Genomic DNA, 26,556 nt, shown 5'->3' with positions numbered 1-26,556 from the left:
GTCATCTCTTTCCAAGAACGTGAAGTTCTTCTATTCACACTTCTACTTTGTAACATTATAAAAATTGCAAAACAAGCAATAAATAGAAAAATAAGGTAAAATTTTCTTACCTTGGTATAAAAACACAACTGCACATTGAGATAAATTTCTTTTGCTTTGAATTTCTTTAAGATATGAGCAAAAATATATATTCTGTTTCATGAAGTATAGGAATATCCTTAAACAGATATAACAAAGCAAACTCTTCTTAAAGTTTCGCAGGTAATCAACGAACCTCTGGATTGCTTTATTTTTCACACTGTATAAGAACAATTGAATGTAATTTAATAACAGCAATAAATAAAGTCTAAAATATTAGCTATATGAAATGAAAAATTGCAATTCTTTCATTCGGTTTAAATTGAATTCTTATGTGAAATGTTTTTGGAACGATAGTTTCCGGCGTGACGTCACAGCAGTCCGGTGTTGTTTCTCATGGCGGCGGAGGAGAGATGGTATTTCACCAAGGAGGAATTAAACAACTCGCCCAGCAGAAGATGTGGAATCGACGCAGAAAAAGAATTATCCTATCGGCAGCAAGGCGCAAATCTTATCCAGGATATGGGCCAGCGACTTCAAGTGTATCCTTTTTATTGTGTATGACGCTCGGCCTTGGCCCACAACCCACCTCATGTTAAGTGCTGTATAATTTATCTTCATTTATTTGCCCCGATGTTGTGCATTTCCTTGGAATCTCTAAGACAAGGAGAACGTTACTTATTGGTGAAAGAGCGTCTGTGCCGCGATTGTGAACATAACATTTGATGAGTGTGTTGTCCGCTGTTGATGTCATGGTCGTGTGGCAGCCATGTTTGCTCACATGACCTGTTAAACGTGTTTTTCTGTATTTACATTCTCTCTTGAAACAGAAGTGGAGGTGTTATTGTCAGAGATTTTTATAGTGTGACAGTGTGAATAAAGAAATGGCGTTTTGAGTGTGGTTGCATGTATATTAGGCCATATACGATGGAACATGGGTGGCACTGCAACATGGTGCAACGTGAGACCCCAATAGAGTATTTGTTTCAGTTGCTTTAGTGATCTCCCTAGGATTAACGTCTTGCTATTACTTTCTATGAATACTTTGTGATGTTTGGTTTTTATGAATTGCAAGCATACTCTTGGTCATGCAGTATTAACTAGAGGAAAATTATTAAGTTCTGGCATTAAAATAAGTGATAAATTACCACATGCAGTCAGGTACAGTATTAGTATTATTTGTTCAGAAAGCTACAGTTGTTGATAAGCTTAGGAGAAAAAAAATCTTTTAATATGGGACTAAAACTTAGTCAAGCACCACACACATCCAGTTTTCATTACGGTACTGTAATTTTAAAAGCATTCATAGTGTTCAGCAGCAATGAAAGGAAGGTTGGTAAATCAGGAATTGATATGATTCTGCAAATGAAATCTTCCACCCACCCCTCACCCTTGTATGCCGTATATATCAATTTGACTTTGAAACTCGCAGATCACTACGTGAGTTTTCAAGTATTAGACCCACCAACCCCACCCTAGAAGCTAGTGTTTTTGCAGGGATTTTCAGGTGAAAATTGGGCAGATTACATTTTTTTAAACAATATCATTGGAAATGAATTACAAGAATCACAAGAATGTGACCAGGTTTTTTAACTTTTTTTTAATAGTGAAAATACTGTATACAGAGTTAATTACAGTAAGCCATTTCAGGCATTAACCTACCTTGACCCCACTTTACCAACCTAGACCCATGTATTTTTAGTCTAACTGTAATTTCCAACCTTACATTTCTCAGTGATCAACACAGGGAGTCCGTCCTGAGACTGGATAAAAATCTGAATACGTGAAACATCAGCTTTTGATCTGATTGGCTGAAATTGGAACCATAATGCACTAGTGACAGTAAAAGCGTACCACTTTTGACCACAGTGCACCAAGAAATAAAAGCATATTCCCTCAAATGTATAAAATGAACAGGGAGGCTTTAGGAAGGGAAGAGGTTGTGTAGATCAGATATTCATTCTTAGATCTTTAGTGGAAAAGTTTCTAGAGAAGGGAAAGAAGTTGTATGCGGCTTTCATGGATTTGGAGAAAGTATATGACAGGGTGGATAGACAAGGATTGTGGAAAGTGTTAAGAATATATGGAGTAGATGGGAAGTTGTTGAATGCTGTGAAGAGTATGTACGATGGTGCGAAGGCTGCAGTGCGTGTGGATGGTGAACTAAGTGAATTTTTCTCTTTGAAAGTTGGTTTGAAACGGATGTGTCATGTCTCCATGGTTGTTCAATCTGTACATGGATGGGGTAATAAAAGAGGTACAAGGTAGGGTAGTGGAGGTTGGAGTGGCCATGGTGAGAGAGGATAGTGTTTGGAAACTCCCTGTACTGTTGTTTGCAGATGATTCTGTGTTGTTGAGTGAAGACGAAGGGGAGCTGCAAGGCTTGGTGGATGAGTTTGAGAGAGTGTGTAAGAAACGGAACCTAAAGGTGAATGTAGGGAAGAGTAAAGTGATGGTCTTTGAGAGAGGTGAAGTCAGTGAATGTACAGCGAGGTTGGATGGTGAGGAATTGGAAAATGTGAGTACGTTTAAGTATTTGGGTAGTGTGATGAGTAAGGATGGAGGTTTGGAGGGTGAAGTGCTTGAAAGGGTACAGCAGGGAAGAAAGGTTGCTGGTTCCTTGAAAGCAGTGATAAGAAACAGGGAAGTGAGCATGGAAGTGAAAAAGTTACTACATGACAGTATTGTGATACCAACTCTAACGTACGGAAGTGAAGCTTGGACATTGTTGGAAGGACACAAGTCAAGAGTGAGAGCAGTGGAAATGAGTTACCGGTATTTAAGAGGAGCCTGTGGAGTCGTGGAGAGACAGGCTGACGAATGAGGATATAAAGGAGCGTTGTGGTGTGGATGTGGATGTGATAGGAAGCGTTATGAGGAACACACTGAGGTGGTTTGGCCATGTGGAGAGGATGGAGGGTGAAAGACTGACGAAGAGAGTGTATGTGAGTGAGGTGGAGGGGGGAAGAGGGAGGGGGAGGCCGAGGATGAGATGGAGGGATGGGGTGGAGAGGTATATGAGAGAGGGGGGTGTGAGTTGGGAGCAGGGCAGTAAAATGGCGGGGGACAGGGCGACTTGGAGGCAATTTGTTTGTGGCCACCCCAAACGGGATTGAGGCGTCTGGCAATAGATAGATAGTATAAAATGAAAGCAAACCACCACCACAGACACAGATTGACCCCACAGTATGTAATTCCCGAGAGAATTTTCATAGAAGAATGTTGACTTAACTATGCAGTGTAATGATTCTAGATGTTATTTTTGGAGAAATTTGGCATTATGGATATATAAAATCACAAGATTTTGTGACCATGCATGGTACCCTACTAAGGGCAGTGGTTATTAATTTTGAATGTCTGCCTCACTACTGTATTTGTATGCCATTACAGAATTCTGCCTTATAGGGTTTTTATTGTATTTCTGTTATTTTGCACACACACACACACACACACACACACACACACACACACACACACAGCACTTGCTGGCTCAGTGGTAACGCTCTCGCCTACCATCTGGTAGACGGGAGTTCACACCTCGCTTAGGTTGCGAAGTTTCACTAACGAAGCAGGAGGTTACTGTCACCCTCGAGCAAGGGGATGGGTGTGTGCGTGTGTGAAGGTCACAAGCCTTGCCCTTAGATCGGACTATGTGAGCTCTCAGCTCTGTTCCGAGAGGGTAGAAGCTGACGATCACGCCCCCATCGCGTGATCCTGACCGACCCGGTGAATTACACACACACAATACAATCTTGGACTTCTCTAGATTTTTTTTTTTCCCCCCACATGATAACTTTATTTTTAGAGCAAATAGTAGAGGCAGTTGAAAATAAGCAGGATGGACAGTATTTGTTTGCACACAGCTTCCCTTCTTTATTAAGCTTAGTACCGGTATTCTCCTGGGTCCAGCTGGGAGCAGCTTGGGTAACAACTAAAAAGAATTAGATATGGGAACTTTGGACCCTTTGGTTAATGCCCTTGGTGTGGTGGTGTCAGAAGTTGGTATGGTATGTGGTAAGGCATAGCATTAGAATGGTATGGTGTGTGGTGTGAGAGGGTGGTATGGTGTGTGATGTGAGAGGGTGGTATGGTGTTTGGCGTGGTGGCGTATTGCTTTTAGACAGGGATGAAGCCCTTTACTTCCAAAAATATATACTGACAGAGAAATGGCCAGAGCTATTCCTAGATGCAGCCACATCTTTAAAAAAAATTCGTAAATTATAATGGCCTGGTGGCCAAAACAAATTGCCTTTGTACAGTACAGTATAAAGAATTTGTTTTCCTTTTTATGCCCATCATCCTTTGTTTTATTGTACTATTCGTTTATTTATTTAATTATTTATTTCTAATTGCTTGTATCTGTGGTATGCATCTTCCTTAACATGTACTCACAGTAATCAGCTTGCTATCAACACCGCCATCGTGTACATGCACCGTTTCTACATGTTTCATCCATTCACCCGCTTCCATCGCAATGCCATTGCACCAGCTGCCCTCTTCTTGGCAGCCAAGGTGGAGGAACAGCCCAGAAAGCTGGAGCATGTCATCAGGGTGGCATACCACTGCCTTTTCCGGGACCAGCCTGCCCTTGACACACAGTCAGAGGTCAGACCGCAGTTTGTATATCTCAAGCGTTGTCATTTATGCAGTTTAAGCTTAGTACAGTAATGCTATTTTGATTATATCAGGTTGAAGGTTCCAGTGTAAACTTGATACTCAAGTGACTGAATCCTGAACTGTTTTCTTTTTCCCCTGCCAAATTATTGTATTCAGTGCTTGAAAGACCAAGCTGAAGGGATTAAATCAAATACCCAACAGATCCTAGCTTTACCGTTATTAAGCATAATATGAATATACCAGTAGCAGTTACAGCAACTCTCTGTGTTTAATTGCATTATGATTTGCATGATGTTGTGCAAAATATTTCAATCAGTACAGAATGATTTTAATTACTGTTTCAAAGTATGCTGGAGTTTTTGTTTGATTTTAAATTAAGTTCATTGTCATGTAGAACTGATGGTATCTCAAGGATGAATACAGTATTTTTCATGCTTTATGCTGATATTACAGTGAAAATCTTATGAAGGCATCCTGTTTGTGTCATTGTTTGTAATTTTCTTTTCTGTTGAAATCATTGATGTTACCGTATTTTGTTAATGTATCTGTATTTTCTTGTCAGGGCTATTTAGAGCGTGCACAGGAGCTGGTAGTCAATGAAAACATCCTGCTACAAACACTTGGCTTTGATGTTGCCATTGACCACCCACACACACATGTGGTGAAGTGCTGCCAGCTGGTACGCGGTAAGTACATGCTTCCTCACCTGATTTCACATCCCCACATCCTCAAATCCAGGTGCCAAATTGTTCAAGTCTGGAGATCTCTCGCTTCGTTGTTGACTGAATGATTAAGTAAATACTAAGTGAAGCAGAACAGACCACAGTTTCCATGCTGTGTATTCCATAATAATGTTACTGGGATGATCACATTTTGACTTATATGTTATAGATTATAGTATACAGTATGTTCATAAACTTGGGTGAAGGAATTGGAAAACCCAAGTTGCCAGAACAGTTATTTGAATATGCGCTAAATAATGAAAAGATTAAGCTGGAAGATGTACAGTTTATGTTGATAATAAACACTTGATTTTTCTGCACTCTGATTTACCTCATGACTATGGGGGTTTGAAAGGCACTGGAATGTCTTGTAGGAATACTGTATTTCAGTTGCCATATGTTTTATGAGATTGTATACGCCACCTGTAATCACCTGGAGAGAGTGCTTGAGAGAATCATTGCTCCACCCATAATGTTAAAGCAAACATTTACCAGTAATTTACGGTATAAAGAAAAATCAGCTCTTAGCGTTGTCCAAGTAGATACAGTACCGTGCGGTATAGTTACCAGAACTATTTGACATATCCTATTCAAGATGATCTCTTACCTGTTGAAATATAGATTTAGATGCAATACTTTATCTGTCACCTAGATACTGTATTTGTTTCAAGTTTCAAGTGCAGGTATGTGAACTGTACTACTTTTCATATGCCAGCTGGTCACTATTTTTATATTTCTGCTAGTGAACCATGTATACTGTACTTGTCAGGCAACTGGATTAAAAGTGTAGTAGAGAAGGGTATCTCATATACTGTATTATGGTCAAAATAACTGCCAGTTAAGGGCAGGAGTGAGAACTACAGGAATGTGTTGAGTATACAGCATTTTCTCAAGCGTGATACACTGCAATAATAAAGATACTATTTTATTGTTCGTAAGGATGGTGTGGGTGTTTTGAGTAACCATTTGTATGTGTGATTTAGGAAGAGTTGATGCAGAATATACCTTTGGTCCAGTTGAATGTTAGTGCGTTGTATAACAGTCAAATCTGTGTTGTGACTGATAAGTGTTAAGGTGGCGTCACACTGGGACAAAAGTGGCTAATGTGTGAGCAGCTTTTGTGAGGCGAAACGGCTAGCAAAATCGAGTTGCCGTCAAACACGTGTTTTTGCAACATGAAATGATTATCAATGTCATCTCCCTTGGCCCCTCACGGTCATTTGTAAAGAAACCACCATGGCGTACCCACTTCCTTTTCCTCAGTTTCTATAACCACCTCACAGTACTTCAGTAACTCCAGAGCCACAAGGCAGTCTACTAGACTTTTCCTTGATGCGGGATCCATATCAAATATTGATCACAATCTGATTTCCACTTGTTGTTTGGAAACAAAACAAAACAGCCTCTGCAGGTGGTCACACGAGTGTCTGAATATTTATTTCATGTCACAAGAAAAAATAGAAATGAATTAAAACCACAAGAATTAAATAATATTTACTTAATTTTTGTTAAAGTTTCCTTCAGTGAAAAACAGAATACAGTATTTTCTCACCAGTTACAAAATTAATATAGGCTCATTTGAGTTCTAATCCCAACAACAAGCTCTGAGCAAAAATTGTTATCCATTTCATCTCATAAGCTAAATCTCTCTCACTGTGGGTCAGTTTGGCTAGCGGCCCACCCCGCATGTTGGCCACTTTTGTCCCAGCGTGATGTTGCCATTAGGCAACTTGAAGGGTGGAAGACATTGTAATAATGTAGTGCAGTACTGTATTGTAGGTTTTTTAATTATTGAATTAAATTGTTTGATAGCATCTACAATAAGATCTCGAGGTACAATATCAATTTTCGGAAGGAACAAAAGAGGAGGCTGACTGGAGAGAGAAGAATCGTGCATGGAAATAGTAACCAGAAAACTTTACTCCTGTGTCTTTTCCATTTAGGATTTATCAAGAAAAAAATCTTTAATTGGCTCAGTATAGTTAAAGAAGCCTGATTGGCGGCCCAAGTTTAAAGGAAAAAATGCATATCGACACCCTTTACTTGGCTTTGGCAAAATAGCACTGAAATGTCTCGGTGGAAACCATTTAGGCTAACATTAAGGGTATCAAACATACGCATTAACATGACAGTTTTTGCCAGTGTTAGCGTAAACAGCACGACTGACATTGATAAAATACCACATTGTACAGTGCTGCAATTGCTGCTCACTGTTAGGTTTGCCTGGAGCAATCACATTGCAGGCAGGATAGTGTTACATGCTTGGGTGAGTCCCTGTTATGTATGCAGTACAGTAGTATTCGTTCAGAGTGGTGGTACTGTATGGCACTGCTTATGCAGATATGAATACTGTACAGTACTTCAGAAACATTCAACATACTTTGGACTGACCGTGTCCTACAAATCTTTAAGTGGTATGTGAGAATTCTCTCCACTGCACCAATTGGTTTACTGTAGCAAACACCCGTCTCATATGATTTCTTGTAGATCCCATCGAGGTTTTATGACAGTACAGGCAGGCCTCATCAGTCAGGGAGCTGGTTTAAACAAAAAAAAAAAGAAAGAAAAAAAAAATCCATGCAGTAGACACTGAATTGACTAATCAGCATTATTAGTAACCATGGATCTTAGAAAGGACAATTTTCTCTAATTACTGTTACTTATTAACCAAAATTACTTATTAACCAAAAAGCAAATGAATAAAAAAGAAAAGAAAAGTGTGACCTATAGCTAAGGCAGCAAGGACATATTAGCTATGCTATTTCAAGTTGCTTAAGTGCATGTGCTGGAAGGAAAAAAAAATAGGAATCACAATGTCCTGCTGTCAGTGCTCTTTTATATTGCCTGTAGTTAGGACTCCCACCACCTTTTATGTGGAAATATGTCTTTGGCTAATTTTTTTTATTTGTATATACATTTATGATGTGGATGTGATGGGAAGCGTTAGGAGGAATACACTGAGGTGGTTTGGCCGTGTGGAGAGGATGGAGGGTGAAAGACTGATGAAGAGAGTGTATGTGAGTGAGGTGGAGGGGGGGAGAGGGAAGGGGAGGCCAAGGATGAGATGTAGGGATGGGGTAAAGAGGTATATGAGAGAGAGGGGTGTGAGTTGGGAGCAGGGCAGTGAAATAGTGGGGGACAGGGCAATGTGGAGGCCATTTGCTTGTGGCCACCCCGAACAGGATTGAGGCGTCGGGCAGTAGATAGATAGACATTTATTAACCTAATATGGTTTAATTTGACTCATGTAATATGTCATTTTTGTATTGGTAGCAATTTTGTGGGTAGGTGTATCATTGTAATTATAGTACATACATACAGTACATCATCTAATCCTGTGTTTCCCCTGAGTGGCATTACATGAGCAGTAAACCCCCAGCCATCCCATGGATATAAACTGACAGGCTCTCCAGTTGGAGCACCTTAATTACCCACTAAACCACCAGGTGCCATAGTTTGGTTATATGGTTACCACCCAGCATAGTAAATGGTTTCCTGGTGTACAGGAAACCATTTGGCTAGTCACTCAGTGTAGAGTTGCCTGTAGACAGAAGGAAGAGGAAAGAAGGAAGGATAGAAAGACGTAAGAAGAAGGAAGGAAAAGAGGAAAGGGCAGCCACCTGAGAGTAGCACTACATCAAGTGTGTGGATAGTGAGTGCTCCCACCCTATAGTAGTTGCATAAAAAAGAAACCATGGTAAATTTAATAAATGAGATACAGTCTGAGTTGATTTTGGAAAGTTTGCACTATAAAACTGCTGTTCTTTATACAAGACCAGAAGAAAATCTTGAGCATTTTATGAGATTGATAGAACTGTTGGCTTTTTTGGTTGAATAATTTTAGACATAAAGCAAATGCAGTTACATAAATAATACAGTAAAGAGGTACAGTAGATGCCCGATATAACGAATTAATTTAGCCAACCCTTATTCCGTTATCTCGAATTTTCCACTACATTGAGTTCTGTAACCAAGGTTCAGTATAAAGGATACTTTTCCGGTATTTTGAGGTACTTTCCATTAAGTCCTTGAAGCCAGTGGTCAAGCTGAGTTCCTGACAATGCGCACCCAAACCTAGCAAACTATGCTAATTCTCAGTGCTACACACAGCAGTCTGAACCCATAATTAATACCCCCATTTAAATGCATTGTTGTGAACATGTTAATAGTGAAATGTACAAGACTGGCTTAGTAAAAAAAAATATGCACACATAAAGAATAAGGTGAGGATAGTACTGTACTGGATACTGTAGTGTAGTAAATAGGAATAGTAAACTACAATAAGGCTTACCTCCAAAAGTTGGGGTTTTGTACTTGTTGCAGCCATACTGGTCCCCCTAAACCTGTGTCAGGCCTGGTTGTAGTTTCATCATTGTCAGACTCACCCTCCATCAGCACTTGGGTGGTACGGGGGTGACAGGGGGCCTAGGGAGCATTAAGGATTGCTCTCCATCTTCTCAATTACTTGCAATTTCAGACCAGGAGATAGCCCTCCTCTCTCATTTTCCTGAACTTAAGCATGGTACGTAAAAGGTTTGGTTCAATGAAGAAAAAACAAATAAGGCCGCAGTACCAAGGCAAAGCCATTCATACGCAGTTTACAGTTGGAGGATTACATGAAAACTGTATGCTTGGTGGGGACATGTGGCAACACCGCTGGTCAGGGGAGTGTTTCCAGTAATCAGGTGGTTTTTGGAACAGAATTTCCTTAATGGAATCATACTCATTTTAACAAATTTTCCTCAAAATTGGGCAGAAAAAATTATTCTATTATCTCGGGCGTCCACTAAATCGGTGTTCGTTAAATCAAGTGTCTATTGTAATAAGAAATATACAGTACTTTGCAGTCTGGCATACCAGCTCTTCTGATTCTAAAGACCATGACACTGAGCTCTTTTTTTTTTTTTTTTTTTTTTTTTTTTTTTTTTTTTTTTCAAACCAAGGCCATCATGTCCTGTCATTATACCTTGCTGATTGATACTGTCATGTGAGATGGGAGGTAATAATTATGACCGGTATTGTACAGTACTCTGCTTTATTGTAAGAGAAGTCCCAGATACTATGAGGTATGGCCTTGTGGGAGGTGAGACATTTTTCTAAAAATGTTTGTCTCTTCTTTTCCCGGTGGTTGGCTGCCCTGGTCGGGCGGTCGGCTGTGGCTCACCCACTTCCTGTACTGATGCAACTGCTGACTGCTGCCCCAACAACAGCTACAAAAGATATTGCCCAAACTTCGTATTTCATGGCTACCAGCAGGTTATTATCAGAGGCTGACTGTTTGTCACTCCTGCTAGTAGCAATTTTTCAGTGGGCATTTTCCTGTTTCGGGTATTGCTGTCTAGTATTGAAGACAGATTGTGCTCCTCATGGTCATCTTTCTTTTGTCTCTCCTTATGCAGATACCATCATCATTTCTGGCTGATGCACCCACAAACATCTTCATCATGCTCTCTTCTGTCTCCATGCTGCTCTTGTGTATACCAACAGTTAATGTTTTAATTTTTGATCATGACATATCTTCTTTACTTTTCTTATGCCTTCAATTTAATATTAGAACAGGGAATGCATAGGGTATTTACAGGTATAAAACTAGTACCGTAGTGACTGATTTTGTATGAGTAAATGAAAAAGTTATAATTTTAAGTTGTGGTGGAATAAGTTTGGTAAAGGAGTAGGGATTGTTAGGCAGGTGGAAGAACCATCTTCCTGATGTCAGTGCTTGGGTCCTGCTGTCTCACTTCACAGTAGATCACCCTTAACCCCATTCTTGCCATAACTAGACTGTTTTATCCAGCTTTGGAAGAACTTGTCAAAAGAGTGGTTAGATAAACCCTCATATACCCACTCACAGTTAGAATTGGCCAGAAGCTGGATAAATTTGTCTGGAGGTAGCAGGAAGAAATTATTAAAACACATCACCAGATTTGAGTTTATTGTTAGCTGAATCTCATCAGCCAGCTGTAAGTGATGGGCTTTTGCAAATTAATGTGTGTTCTCACAGCAGCATGCTTGTTTTTAAGATGGGATTAATAACAAAATAGAACAAAGTTATACATGGCATTTTACTGTAGATTGTATCCTACTTCGTTGGTACAGTATATATATTTTCATTCAAATTACTAACATGTGCATGCAGGAGTTCACGTAGGATCTAGTATTACACCATTACCAGTGTATAATGGCCTCCTTCTCTGTAATGTGCAAATATGATTTTTTTTTTTTTTTTTTTTTTTTTTTTTTTAAAGGATCATAGCCGTCAATATCAGAAGTAAAGTCAGTTAATTATGGTAAATATGGTGTTTATTCATATTGTCAGTAAATTATTCTGATAATAGAAAGTTTGAACAATTCTTCAGACTGCTAGACCTTTTGTGTTACTTCTACTCAATGCTTTAAGCACTGGAACAGCATGTCATAGATGAGATTTTTTATTATTGTGAATGGGGTTAAAGGTATGGAATTAGGTAACTAACATCACACTTGCGTTAGAGATTTAGTTTATAATAAAGACTGTGAAAATGATTTTGGTAGCATTCTGTCAAACTGTACTTTACACTTCATCATCTGAATAGGCCATCAGTCATGCAAGATTTAAATTTAATGTTGCATGTTTCTTTTATTAGTTTGCTTTTAGGAACCCTGTATATTAAGATGCTTAATGATGAATTAGAATTGTATAAAGAGTTAGCTTCAGTTGCTCTTAAGTTACTGCCAGATGATGCATATATTGATAGCCCTTACATGTGAATACATTTCAGACCAAATATTAAAGTAACAGCTAAACCATGAAAATAAAATATACACCTCATCATAGCTTTCTTTAATTTATGAGCCCTCTTACAAATTTGTTTCCTCAATAATGTGAAAAATTCACATACTACTAGGAGCCATTATTGGGTCTTGCATGATCATGCAGCAGAATGTAATTTCATAATGCCTGCATAATCATACTGTTATTTACCATTATATACTGGTAATTCTCATACTCCCAGCCCTGTCTTTGATTAATGATAATTCATGTTTTCGTAGTTCTTAGTTACCCCCACCTCCCACCCCCATTTTGTAGGACTAGGACTACAACCAAACTTGGAACCTAAGAGGTTATAGAGATGTAGAATTATATAATTTCACACCCCTTCAGGCTGTTCTCAAAGGCATTCCAAAGAAGTGCAACTGAAGTAAGGGTCCACTTTGATAATATGCATCACTTGGCTTTAGAAGGGAGAATCAGTTTTTCGTTATAAGGCACTATTGGTCGGTGCACTTATTTGATCATTTAGTAATTATAATTTAGCTAGGCTATGCAGAATATACTTTTCTAATTGTTTTAAGCTTGAAGTCAGTAATGCTATTACCTTTAATTATAGTGGGAAGCAAGTCTTTAATGTTGAGATTTAATACTTGACCTTGAAGAGGTCATTTTCAAAGTAAAGCAACCTAATGCCTGTGGTTTTGTTCTCTTCTAGGTGTACAGTAATGTCGAGGCCAGATGGTGTTCTTGTCAAGGACCATACTCAGCCCTTCTGATTCATTGATTTTTGTGTATATGAGGGGAAGGCAAAATTTAAATTTTGTGCTCATAACTTTCCCAAGGTATTGGGTATGTCAGTAATGAATCAAACAGCATATGTTAATGTGAGCAACTGATATTTTTCTTTCTTGCCCCACAGTTTGCACATGACCACAATGTGTCTGCAATACAAGCCCACCGTTGTAGCATGCGTTTGCATATACATTGTATGTGCATGGAGCCATAATGAGGTGAGTTTTTAATGGATACAGCATGAGTATGATAGGTAGTAGTAGTAATAGTAGTTCCATAGGTAATCTGACCAAACAGCCCTGAGTCCCTAAGGAAGGCCATGGCTGAGACCAGGCTTTCCCACAGAGCTCTCAAGGAGTGTATGTTGTGTTGTTTATGCAGGTTATTGTGTGCAGCGTAGTCTTCCATAATGTGCTTAATAGTACGGAGTGCTGTGTTGCATTCTGAACAGGCATCAATAACGAGTTATCCAGCCTCTTTTGATAACTCAAGAGGGTTGGATGATGCCCACTTCTCAGCCTGGCCAGGTGGACCCCATCCTCATTAGGGAAGTAGGATTCATAAGGGTGGACATCAGGAGGCCATGCACGTAGCTGTGTGTTGTCTTTAAGTGACTGAATGGAGTGGCAAGTGATTTGGGTATGGCTATGCTTTTGGAAGCTGGTTTGAGGGGGGAGAGAGAACAGTATTTGTGTATGATATTGTGTGCTGGGTGTTTTGATGTTCCTTGGTGTATGTGGATGTTCTGCCATGTAGTGTAGTGGATGGTGTGGGTTTGTGGAAGCTGCAGCATGAATTTGGGTGCCTCTCTTGCCTAGATGATCGTTGACTTTAAGGACTTTGGTTTCTTGGTGTAGGTGGTCTGTGGGTGTGGTAGCTGTGCAGCCTATGATTATTTTTAGGGCATTGTTCTGTATGGTCTGTAGAGTGTTGTGTGTTTTAGTGAGGTTAGAGGTCCAAGCAGGGCTTACGTAACTCATCACTGAGCTTATATATTGTTTGTATACTGTGGTGGTGGTTTCTTTGTTGTGTCCAAGTGTTGTGTGGGCAAGTGACTTTCAGGCTTTGAGTCTTGGTGTTAATTTATCTTTAATGTTTGTGATGTGTATTTTAAATGACATTGATGTATTTTACACCAAGGATTTGTGTGTGTGTGTGTGTGTGTGGTAGGGGAGTGTTGTTTATGGTGAGATGTGGAATGTGACTGTGTTCTGCTGTCCAGTTTGTGAGAAGGGTCACAGTATATTTGGCTGGGGCTATTTTGTGTCGGTTTTGGTGAACCATTTATGTTGTGTGTTGAGGTAAGGTTTGAAGATGTGTGTGGCTGTGCTTGTGTTTTGGTGTGTACATGGAAGTGTTATGTCATCAGCATAGGACGTTATGTGTATTTGTGGGGTGTGGGTATGTCGTGCATGTATAGGTTAAAGAGAGTAGGGGACGAAACAGCTCGTTGGGGGACGCTGTTTGTGAAGTTTCTGATGTTCGATGACTGACCGGCAAATGCTACCTTTGCACATTTGCCTGCTAAATAGTTTGCCAGCCATCATTTTGCATTATTGTGCATGTTTATGTTCAATATTTTGTTTGTCAAGTTGTGGCATTTAAAGCTTTGCAAATGTCTAGTGTGACTAGGAGTGTTGTGTGTGTTTGCCTAGCTGAATTGATGCCATCAAAAACTCTGTGTAAGGTCTGTAAGAAGGGTGTTTGTGGAGTGTAGTGGCCTAAAACCATGTTCTGATGGGGCTACAGGGATATGAGGTGTAACTAGTTGTAATACCAGTCGTTCAGTGACTTTGGAGGGGGTGCAGAGGAGTGTGATGGGGTGGTGTGAGGAAGGTAATGTGAGGTCTTTGTTGGGTTTGGGGATAGTGATGATAGTGCCGTGCATCCAGATGTTGGGTATTATGTTGGATGAGTTGCTGTATTTTGGTAAGTTGGTGAGTGCTTGTATGCCTTATGGTTCAAGGTGTTTAAGGTGTATGTTGCCTATGTTGTCTGGTCCATGGGCAGATGAATGCTTAAGGTTGCTAATGATGTGCTTCGACTGGTTGTAAGTGAATATTGCGAAGTCAGGGTCTCTGGGGATCTGTCTCTTGTGTCAGATGACATGTATGGTAGGTTAATGTGACTGGTATTATTGATACCATCAAACAGTGTCCTTAGTATGGTATAGGTGAGGCATATGAGTAAAAAAGTGTCTTCCATAAGGTCATCCATCATCAGCAAATGAAGATTCTGTTCACGTACGGTAAGTGTTACTGGATGCTGTTTCTTATCATCTTGTCTCAGTGACATCATCACCTGGACCTTGCCCACCTTAGGGCAGGGTGAGGAGTAGCAGTGTCCAGGCAGCCAAAGGTTGCCCAGTTCAGTGGGCCACGCTTCCATTCACTCATTCAAGCCCACAGAATCCTGGCTTCATCATATAGACCAAAGAACTTACCACATTCTGCAGCTTCACATAAACCTATCTGATAGTCAGTCCGATTGCTGTCATGTTAAAAGGGGTGCCAAATTCCTGGTAATGCGCTTCTCCGCACAAAATTCATCGATCCAGCTCGGTCTCTTGTCAGTCCTTAGCCTCACCAACTTCCATACCTCTCTTCCTCACACTCTCGTCTGCCATATCCCTCCACCTTCTTCTTGGCCTACCTCACCTCCTACCTCCTTCAAGTTCGCTTAGATGTACCTTCTTCACCATTCTATTGTCATCCATTCCATTCTCTCCACATGACCATGCCATCTCAGTACACTTTCTTTGATTCTAGTGTCCACAGACTTCCTCACTCTGCATCTTTCACGTATCACATTATTCCATATCTTATTCATTCTCTGTGCTCCACATACGTTCCCCAACAGTCCCATCTTCACTGTTCTTACTCTTGACTTTTTATTTCCATGCCACACCATGGTCTCTCATCCATATTATGTTAAAGTCAGCACTAACACTCCTTCATGTAAGCCTCGCACAGCTGCAACACTCAAGCCTGTTTTTTTAATCAAGGCCTTCATAGCACCAGCTACTTTTCTTCCTTGTGTCACTCTAGTTTCCACTTCTTTTGCACATTTTCCTCTCTTTTCTATCACTGTAGGGGAGGCGGTGGCTCAATTGGTAGAGAGGTGGCCTGTAGTCCTAACGGACCCAGGTTCGAATCCCGGCTGGGGCAGGGAACAGTTTAAGGATTTGAATTTCATTAAATCAGGCTTTACTGATCTACCAGAAGACCCGCCGACATGTAAAAATACCCTCGCTAATACCAATACACCAATCCTGTATGAGACAGCCCTAGCATGTATTCAATATGGACGGTGGGTATTAGCGCCAAAGTGGTGACATGTAGAGGTGTATGGTATGTAGGAGAACTGCTCAGCCTTGATAGCAGGCTGTGAAGCCTATGCCCATAGTCGGACACACACACAAAAAAAATAATAATAAAAATGTAGTAATTTGAGCTCTCACCAATTCCAGTTTCTCCATTCACTGTAATATCACACTGGGAGTCATCTTTCTCAGTAACCTTCACTTTACTCTTTTCTGCATTTACTCTTAAAGCACAACGGCCACAGACATCTACAAAACTCTATACTTGTCTACCGAGCTCTTGTCCGGTATTTGCAAGTAGCACTGCATCATCAGCAAACAACAAATTTGAGATATTCCATCCATCACCATTCATTACTGATGCCATCCCTCTCTCCGTTACTCATGTTTTTATTTCTCTCATCACCCCGTCCATATATTTACATTGAACAGGCATGGGGACATCACACAAACTTGTCACATGCCAACATTGATCATGAACCAATCACTTAGATGCCCATTCACCCTTACACATGCCTCACTACCATCATACTCTTGATGGCACCTAGTGGCTGACCATCTACACCATACATGTGCAAAACTTTCCATAATCCTTCTCTCTCTGCTTTGTCATATGCTTTTTCCAGATCCATGAATGCAAAAAAAAAAAAAAAAATGTTTTACAAAATTTAGTGGTCCCCCCCCCCCCCATGCATATTGTTACTGTTCTTGAGAAATGAAAATATTTCTTACAATGCTTGTTCAGGTATTTTTTTGTGGAGGTATTAATAAGAGCCCCAGTCACAGTGTTAGGCAGAAACTTCAATATCTTCATCCATTAATGTTGATTGGTGCTTCATTCATTCATTCATTGCCAGACGCCATGTATCCCAAACAGGGTGGCCAAGGGCTTAGAGTTAATTGTTTTACAGGGAGGGGCACTAATCCTCCACCAACCCCACTTGACACGTAGGGATGCCAACAGCATCTGGTGTTCCCAGGCGGTCACCCATCCAAGTACTAACCAGACCCAACGTTGCTTCCTAATCAAAATGTGTGATCTGTATTTTGTTTAGAAGTCTATGTTTTTTTTAGTAATGATGGGAAAGCATGTTTAGGATATTTTTGTTGCATCCTTCTCTTATTTGTGTATGAAATCATAATTGATCGGTTGTAAATTCAAAGCTAGAGTGGATACCCTGTAGCTTTTTAATCTATTACCCTAGCTTTGGAGCTAAGCTTTGAATTGGTGGGGGAATATGGCTGTCATGGTGCAGGCGACAAAGGGAAATGGAGAGTAGAGTTGCCCAAGGAAATAAACTGGCTGATGTTAAAGCCATGAAGCCAAATTAATGAATAAGTATGGAGGCTGCAAGAGGACTGGCTGAAAGTATGTTTGTGCCATGTTAATGTATGGATATGAAATCTTGGAATGGAATGCTTGTGAAAAACTGGGGTGAGGGCAGGCAGTAGATGTGGGTGTTAAAGAATACATACCATTAGCAAAGGGCAGAAAAGGTAAGAAATACAGAGATTAATGAAAGATGAGAGTAAGGACATCTCTTATCAAAGGGTAGATGGGTGTGCTGAGATGGTGAAGACACATTGAATGGATCGATGCAGACACTATTGTGAAAGAATATGGGGTATATAAGTGAAGTTACAGTAAAAGTGATGTGGATGACAAAGATGATGAGGGATGGATAGTTGTGTTAAGTGATTATGTGAATGAACAGTTACTGTATGAACTCCTAGAAAGCAAAAGCCATGACAATTTTTTTTTTTTTTTTTTTTTTTTTTTTTTTTTTTTTATATAAATACACAAAGCCTGTGGGGTTAAAACTTCAACAGTAAGTGAAGGAAGTAATAATTAAGAGCTAGCAAATTAGCACCAAGCCATAACGTGGCTGTATGGTACTGGAGGAGTAGAAGGAAAATAAAAGTTGGAAGAAACATGGAAATATCAAAAAGAAAAGTTGGATAGAAGTGCAAAAGAAGATAGTAAGGAGAGAAAATTTGGAGACAAAAAGGCCCCTTTTAGTCATCTCATACGACAAACAGGAATACTGGGGGCAGTATCCCTCCTTCCTAGGGGTTAACAATGAGTTAATGGATATAAGTTGTATTGTTGGTAGTTGTACTTTTGATTTCCTGTTTGTGGATCCCTCTCACCTTATGTGTTTGAGAAAAACAGCTATGGATGGAGTTTATGTATCATAGATTTTCTCCGTTGTAATTATGTCTTGTAGAAATGGAGTTTACTACTTATTTATTTTGTAGGTTGACAAATCTAAGATTTAAAAATTGGATAATTGAAAACAACTTGTTTACAGCTATTTCATATGAAACTAATTTACCACACTTGAAATGTTAACATATCAAGCTGCTTGGTGTGCATGCTTACATGTCATTCATACAGATCCAGAGAGTGTCGGAGGGGAAGGACTGGTTTTGGTATGTGGACAAGACTGTAACACCTGAGTTGCTAGAAACGCTGACTAATGAGTTTCTAGCCATCCTGGATAAGTGTCCTAACCGAATGAAAAAGATCATCAGTTCCCAACATAGTGAGGACCGAGGCAAGGGAGGAAGTCAGTCAGGGTCGTCCTCTCTATCTTCCTCTGTGGTGCCTTCCTCCCGTCCTACTTCCCTGGCTCTGACCGGGACATCCTCGTCATCGGCAACTTCTCGCACCCATGACCACAACTCCCACAGCAAGTCCAGTAAGTCTAGGAATAGTTTGATGAAGTTGATTATTTTTCATAGATAACCCAGTTTACTGGATAAGCAGTTCTGTTAATGGTTGGTGTTAAAGTAAATTATCTAATGTTTTGATGCACAGAAATAGATTTGTCTCAACATAAAAAATTTAATTTGATATCTACAATACTGTATAGGTGCTTTTTCTCAGTAAATTTAAGTGTCCTTGATATACCCGGTATGCATGCATATATAGAAATTTTAATTTATATTTACCATATAGTTGCTTTTCTCCAACAGATATAGGTGAAATAAATGTACACTAATGGCAGATATAACTAAAGATGTATTGACTCTTCCCCCATCCCCAGTAGTTAGCAGCTTGGCTTTTATTTTTTTATGCTGTTTGCATCAGTTTAAGATAAGAACCCTGAACCTTTTAAATCACTACAAAAAGTAGACAATAATGTAGTCCTTCCTTGATTGGGGGTTTTGAAGTAAAAAATATCTGGATACACGCATACAAGCGGAAAGCCAAATGAAGTAGCTTACACATCCATTCACTCAAATTTCAGCTTTTTATCATTCTCAACCCTGCCTGACAGGCACATATCTTCCACACTGGTTGCTTCATATCACTAACATTACTCACCATTTGTGAGGTAGAAACCATTTAGTCATTTGCTTAGCTAAAAAGAGATGAAGTTTTTTATTGTGTGTTTATATCCAAGGGGTGGTTGAGGTTTATTGATCACTTAATGCCACTCAGGGATGAATGAGGCTGGTCACTCTCATCGTAAATGTCAGGACCAACCTGCGTAGCTCTGGGCTCCTATGCTGCTTGTGGGGTAAAACAGGATTAGACGATAATGATGATATACTCTCCACGTATATTCAATCTGTCTACTTTTATCTTGTGTTTACAGAGGACCCATACACTTGAGACTAAAATGTCATTGCAGACACTCTTTACAGACAGTGGAGTTATTAACTTCAACACTTCAATTGACAGTCTACAGTATTCTTAAGACTGCTGTGACTGACTGCATAAGTAAGGTTAAGTTTTGAATATATCATGTTTAAGGACGAGTTGTCACTATGTCATATAGTGACATTCATCCCATAAATAAGCCTCACTCACCTCTCTCATAATGCCTTACTCTTCTCAGCTGGTTCTTAATACCATCCTTCCTGCATTTGCTTATCACTACCATCATTTGCACAGAGGGAAAGGGCTCATGTAGCACTGTACTGTGCACTTCCACTTTCCAGTTGCCTCCCCTCCTCCATTCGTGCACCTCTGCTTGTTAATATAAAATAGATTTGCTACTTCTGTAGGACCTTTATTTACACACACACACACACACACATACACACACACACACACACACACACACACAGAAAGGAATAAAACTTTTTAAATAGTTCACCAACTCTACACACACACACACACACACACACACACACACACACACACACACCGCTCGCTGGTGCAGTGGTAACGTTCTCGCTTGCCAACTGGTGGACGGGAGTTCGCGCCTCGCTCGGGTTGCGAAAAGTTTCACTGATGAAGTGGGTGGTTACTGTCCCCCTTGAGCAAGGGGACGGGTGTGTGTGTGTGTGTGTGTGTGTGTGTGTGTGTGTGAAGGTCACAGCCTTGCCCTTAGATCGGACTATATGAGCTCCCAGCTCCCTTCCGGGAGGGTAAAAGCTGACGATCACGACCATCAAGTGATCCTGACCGACCCGGTGAATTACACAGGAATAAAACTCTTTAAATAGTTCACCAACTAGCCAGCACAGCATGATTGCAATGGGAATGCTGTGTAACGGCAACTTGAAGCTTTATTCTAACACTAGCCACAACATGCCACATCACTAAGTCATCAAGGTTCACACTCTTAGTGCACTTGGTGAATTTTCATTCTGCCATCTGGAATCAGTGACCATTCGCAGTGGATATCAGGGGGGGGGGGGATCCACAGGGGCGAGATCCAGAGGGTAGGGTGGCTGGGGAACAATAGTCATCTTGTGCTTCACCAAAAAGTCGCGGATCAGGAGCAACAGGGAAGCAGGGACATTGTTATGGTGCTTCATTCAGATTTTGTTTGATCACTCCTCAGGCCTTTTCCTTCATGTTGCCTCCTCAAACGTTTCAGGATGTCCAAGTAAAACTCGTCACTGACTGTGACCACATGGAGCAAACCCACAATGAATGATGCCCTTCCAGTATGAAAAGACAATCAACGTCACATTCACATTTGAGCAACTCTGGCATGCTCTTTTCATCACTTGTTATGACATTTTTCAGAAAGTAAAAGATTTTCCCAGTTTGAAACAGAATTTCATGTAAACTCATTCTTCTTCAAGATCCTTCATTGTTTAGCTTGCAAGAAATCACCAACCACTCAAGCACATGTACCTTGATGACTAATTGACATGGTATGATACGGCTAGTGTTAGACTAAATCTCAGAGTTGTCACTACACAGCGCTCCTGTCATAATCATGCTATGCCAGCTAGTTGGTGTGCTATTTAAAAAATTAGGTTTCTTCTTTTTCCTCATGCATGTATACAATATATATATATATATATATATTCCTGTACACCAGGAAACCATTCACTGCCCTGGGTGGTAACCATATAACCAAATTTTGGCGCCTGGTGGTTTAGTGGGTAATTAATGCGCTCCAATCGGATTGAGCTGGTGAAGGTTTATATCCAAGGGCTGGTTGGGGTTGATTGCTCATGTAATGCCACTCAGGGATGAGTGAGGCTGGTCACTCTCATCATAAATGTCGGGACCAACTGCTTAGCCTTGGGCTCCTATGCTCCTCATAGGGCAATGTAGGATTGGATGGTGGATGGATATGTGTGTGTGTATATATATATATATATATATATATATTTATAGTTTTTATAATAGCTGTAGTTGGTAGCCAGAGATTTCCACATGATGGATAATTATTATTACTATTATTATTTTTTTTTATTTTTTTTATTTTTTCCAGGCCTTAAAGTTCCCCCATCTCAGCCTCACCCACACCAGCAACCACCCAAACTAAACCTTAAGGAATACAATGAGAAGCGTGAGAAAGAGAGACGGGAGCGTGAGAAGATGAGGGATCGAGATTTGATTGACCCCCGTGAGAGTAAACAGTTCACAATGGTGACCACATCTCATGTATCCCAAGCTGCATCTGCTTCCACTACTGCTGCTGCCATCACCTCCTCCCACCCAGGCCTTCATGCTTCACTGCCCATGAGGTCCAAGAGCGGAAAGAGCAGTAGCAGTGGGCGGAATAGTCATCCTGAGCATCCTAAGGCCTCGGCCTCTCACAGTAGCAACCATAAAACTCATGGACATGGAACTACACAGGTGTCAAGGGACTCTCAGCCCTCCCTAGAGTCTCTCAGGATTTCAAGTGAAGCCACACGGCAGGAGCAGCAGCAACAGAGGAGGGATGTTAATGTGCGTAGTGATAGTGAACGTGAACGCTACGATAAGAGTAGGACTAGTGGTAGTGTTGTGGATGGAAGGTTGCCTGGAGTGGATGTAAAGCCAAGTGTGTCAGACATTAGACAGCAGCAATTAGTAGATGTGAAACCCTCTAGACAGTCTTTAGATTCTGCATTAATCGATAGGAAAAAAGATGTAAAACTTGACCAGAAAACTTCAGAACGTAAACCTCCTGAACCAAAGCAAGAGCAGTTTAAAGTGAAGTCTGAAATTAAAACTGAAATAAAGAGTGAGCCAAAGGAAGAGGCAAAGTCCCAGTACAATACAATATTTAATAATAGTGATATGCCTGAGTTTGCATTAAGTGACTTTCTGAATGAAAACTCTTTCCTTAATCTGAGTGATGGGCCACCTGATGAACTTTTTGACAATTCTGACTCTGAGACTACTAAGCCAGATATCTCTGCTATCATTGAAGATAATAGCTTATTAGCACCATCTTCAAATCAGAGAAGCAAATCTCCAGTGGTCTGTCAACAGCCTCCTACCCAGCAAATTCAGCATCAGCACATGAGCAGTGGCCACTCTGCTTCCAGTGTCAGTGGTACCAGTGTAAGCAGTGAGCATCGAGGGAGTGAGAGTGGCAGCACAGCTACAGGGGCCAACCACCATAGTGCCCGCCACCATCACTCCGCCACCAATGGTGCTGTACCTGCTACTCATGCTCCACATGTCACACCTCCATCATCAAAATCTTCAAGTGGCAGGAGGTCTCGAGACAGTGAGAGGCGTAATAGTGAGAAGGGAGAAGCTGAGTTAGTACCTATGGTTACCAAGTTGGAAGACACAAGATATCGCACTGCCCTTAATGACCCAGGCACCCCAATCAAAGTACGTGCAGCAGAAGCTGCCGCAAATGCTGCAGGGGGAAATACAGCTGCCAAGCCAGCAGCTCCATCATTGAACACTTCTTCAAGTGGTGTTGGAGAGACACCACAGAAGACCCCTAGTGAACCAGTTCTGAGAGTGAAGTTACCTCAGCCTGAGCAAGAAAAGGAAACTCAAGCTGACCCCACACCTGCAGCTGTTGGTGGAACTCTGATCACTGAACACAAGAAACACAAGCATGACCATCCTCACCATAAGCACAAGGAGAAAAAGAAACATAAACACAAAGAAAAAGATAAGCACAAGGATAGGGAACATAAGGAGAAAAAGAAGCACAAAAAGCACAAAGATAAAGAGAAAGAAAAGGGAAAGGAAAAACCTCGTAGCACTGGTAATGCTGATGGTGGCAGTGGGCCAATCAAGATCACAATTCCTAAAGATAAGATTCTATACACACCTGAACCTACGTCAGCACCCCTGCGACCTCATGCCACAACAGCACCTAGCTCTGCTCCAGCTGGTACAACTAATGCCAACACCACCCCGAGTATCCCCAAGATTAAGATCCATAAGTCAAAGCTGAGCAAGAAAGAGCTATTTGGTACCTCCTCTACATCTCCTGAGAGCAGCCCTGCTGGTGACCTAACACGTGACACCCCCACTACCTCTTTGAAGATCAAGATTAGCCGGGATAGAATTCGTCCAGACAAGGAATCAAAGAAACGAGAGAGAGATCACAGTCCCGGCGAGGCTCACCTGGCGAAGATTCCACGCAATGGGAGCGAGGCCCGGTCCAGCCACACAGCCCCTCAGGTGGGTGGTCACCACAGATCCCAGACTGGGGATTCTGGATCTTACCAGCAGCGGAAACATTTACCACCCCAGCATAGGGGTCCTCCCCCACCAGAATTCCCTCCACATGTCCCACCTCCAGTTGGAATGATACCCATGGTACAGCCTGCCCCATATCACTATCCCCAGTATTATCAGTACAGCATTCCTCCTCCAAATTTTAACTTCCCTCCTCCCCCATATCCTCCTCCACATCCACCCCCAGCACCCATTCCATACATGCAAGGAATGCCACCTGTGTACATTCCTTCCCAGCCCCCTCCTCCAACAACTGCAGCTACTTCCAACCCACCCCTGCCTTCAGAGCCTCCCCCTCCAACACCACCCCCACCTCCCCCTGAGTAGATTTTGTCTTTTTTATTTAAAACTAAGCTCATCCTTGATAAACCTTTATTTAGTAGTGTGTTTTATTATGCATCTTCATACAATGATTACTGTTGTCTAAGCCATTGTAAGTCTTCTCCTAATTCTATGATAGCCTATATGTAATTCCAAATACTGCTTAATGTGTCATAACTCAGAAAACAAAGCATAAATTAATGCATACTGACCTCAGATGTACTGGACAGGATATTCACAGTTAACACTACTAACCAAGTTTATTATTGGTGAGTCTAATTAGGTAGATTAGATTGCTGTGATGCTGTAACAGTACTGCCTTATGCAGCATTGATCTTGCATTCCTGACTTCCATGTCATGATACTTGAAATGTTACATTTAACGTCCTTGTGCCATGGAATTATGTGTTGGTGGGGGCCCTCACCACCTACTCACTCAATGTAGTGCTGCACTCAGGTGCCTGCCCTTTCCTTTTCCTTCTGTCCATACTTCCTCTTCTGTCTTTCTTTCCTTCATTCTTTCCTCTTCCTTCTGTCTATGGGTGACTACACTGAGTGGGAAGCCAAATGGCTTCCTGTACACCAGGAAACCATTTACCATGCCGGGTGGTAACCATACAACCAAATTATGGCGCCTAGTGGTTTAGTGGGCAATTAAGGCACTCCAATCACATTGAGCCAGTGCAGGTTTATATCCAAGTGGTGGTTGGGGTTTATTGCTCACTTAGTGCCACTCAGGGATGACTGAGGCTGGTCACTCTGATCGTAAATGTTAGGACCAACTTGCCTAGTCCCGGGCTCCTACTCTCCTCATGGGGCAACGCTGAATTAGATGATGAATGAAAAATGAATAATGGAATCAGTAAAAAATAATAATATACCTCTATTTACAGTGTAGATAAAGAATATTTATTTTTTTAAGAGATTCGAATAGAAGTTATTTTTAAAATTTAGAATGTACCATGTAGTGCAGGTACCGCATAATCGCCACTAACTGTTTCTGTAGTACAGTAATACAGTAGTTCTTTGCAGTTTCACATTATATGTGCTGTTAGCAATAGTACCAGTGTACAGTGGATTCATATTTTGCGAGTGTCTTGTATTGCACCACATGCATGTCACAGGGACTGCTCGGATTTCATTCTGTATTACTAAATCTACTTTTCACACTACAGTACTAACATCCTTGACATCAGGGAATAGTTTCTATAGCGCAGTTACTATTCAGCTTAATATCGTATTGGTTTTTCGTTGAAACTGATGAATATTGCCTTAGGTATGGTAGTATATGAGTGTACTTGTGATAAAAGGAGCTTCAGACTTGGACAGACCAAGGTCCTTTTGTCTTGGTCATTCATTCTGTCATGGGACACAACTAAAATTCTTTCTGCTTTCTCCCTGTACATATCTTCCTCTCTAGATAACATGGTGTATGGTACCAATACTGGTACACAAATAGATTTATGTATGTATATACATATATACTTGTGATGTCTTAGTTTATTCATGATCAACATATTTGTGATTAACCAAACAAAGTTAACGTTATTAGTTGATGTTGGGAGATATTATTTTTATATATATTTATCCTGTTTTTTGTTATCCTTGTGTGCAGTGAACAGTATTTTTTCATTACTTTGCATGTGTACTTGCTCCTTTATTGTTGAGACTGTTTTCTTTTCCTTGCTTTGGTTGTGCCTTTATTCTTGAACTACTGTACACAGTAGAGTAACTTAGCACATATGTACAGATGATTCTTTGTACTGTAATTCAGTATGTGTTCCCTTCTTTGATCTTGAATGTGGTGTACTAATTTAAGCTGTTTCCCTGCTGGTTTCTGAGTGGTGTTTGGATGCTTTGCAGGTACCCATAAAGGACTTGGATCCCAGTAGGTGGAGCTCTCAGAGGCAGTAGTACTAGCACACAGTTCTAGGCAACTGACCTGACATGACATAGCCTCCCTGACCCAACAAGAGCTGGTGTTGTATCCCCATACCTGACCTTGGCCACAAGTCATTTATATATATATATATATATATATATATATATGTATATA

At 40.7% G+C, this 26,556-nt stretch overlaps 1 protein-coding gene across 1 annotated transcript; it reads left to right on the top strand.

Annotated features, from left to right (window-relative positions):
- Nucleotides 1-458: 458 nt before the first annotated feature.
- Nucleotides 459-26,556, top strand: CycT (Cyclin T). The gene is made up of 8 exons (XM_080281485.1): nucleotides 459-620; nucleotides 4,473-4,683; nucleotides 5,258-5,381; nucleotides 10,628-10,673; nucleotides 13,088-13,178; nucleotides 18,681-18,984; nucleotides 21,973-24,122; nucleotides 26,364-26,556. Exons 1-8 carry the CDS (start codon nucleotides 475-477, stop codon nucleotides 26,412-26,414), a joined length of 3,123 nt encoding a protein of 1,040 aa, XP_080137611.1. The 5' UTR covers nucleotides 459-474; the 3' UTR covers nucleotides 26,415-26,556.

The sequence above is a fragment of the Coenobita brevimanus genome, chromosome 89, assembly GCF_032717465.1.
Source record: "Coenobita brevimanus isolate Jiangsu-jjx chromosome 89, ASM3271746v2, whole genome shotgun sequence".
NCBI classification, from domain to species: domain Eukaryota; kingdom Metazoa; phylum Arthropoda; class Malacostraca; order Decapoda; family Coenobitidae; genus Coenobita; species Coenobita brevimanus.
The sequence above is the reverse complement of the archived record's forward strand: the minus strand, read 5'-3'. Positions and strand labels throughout refer to the sequence as shown.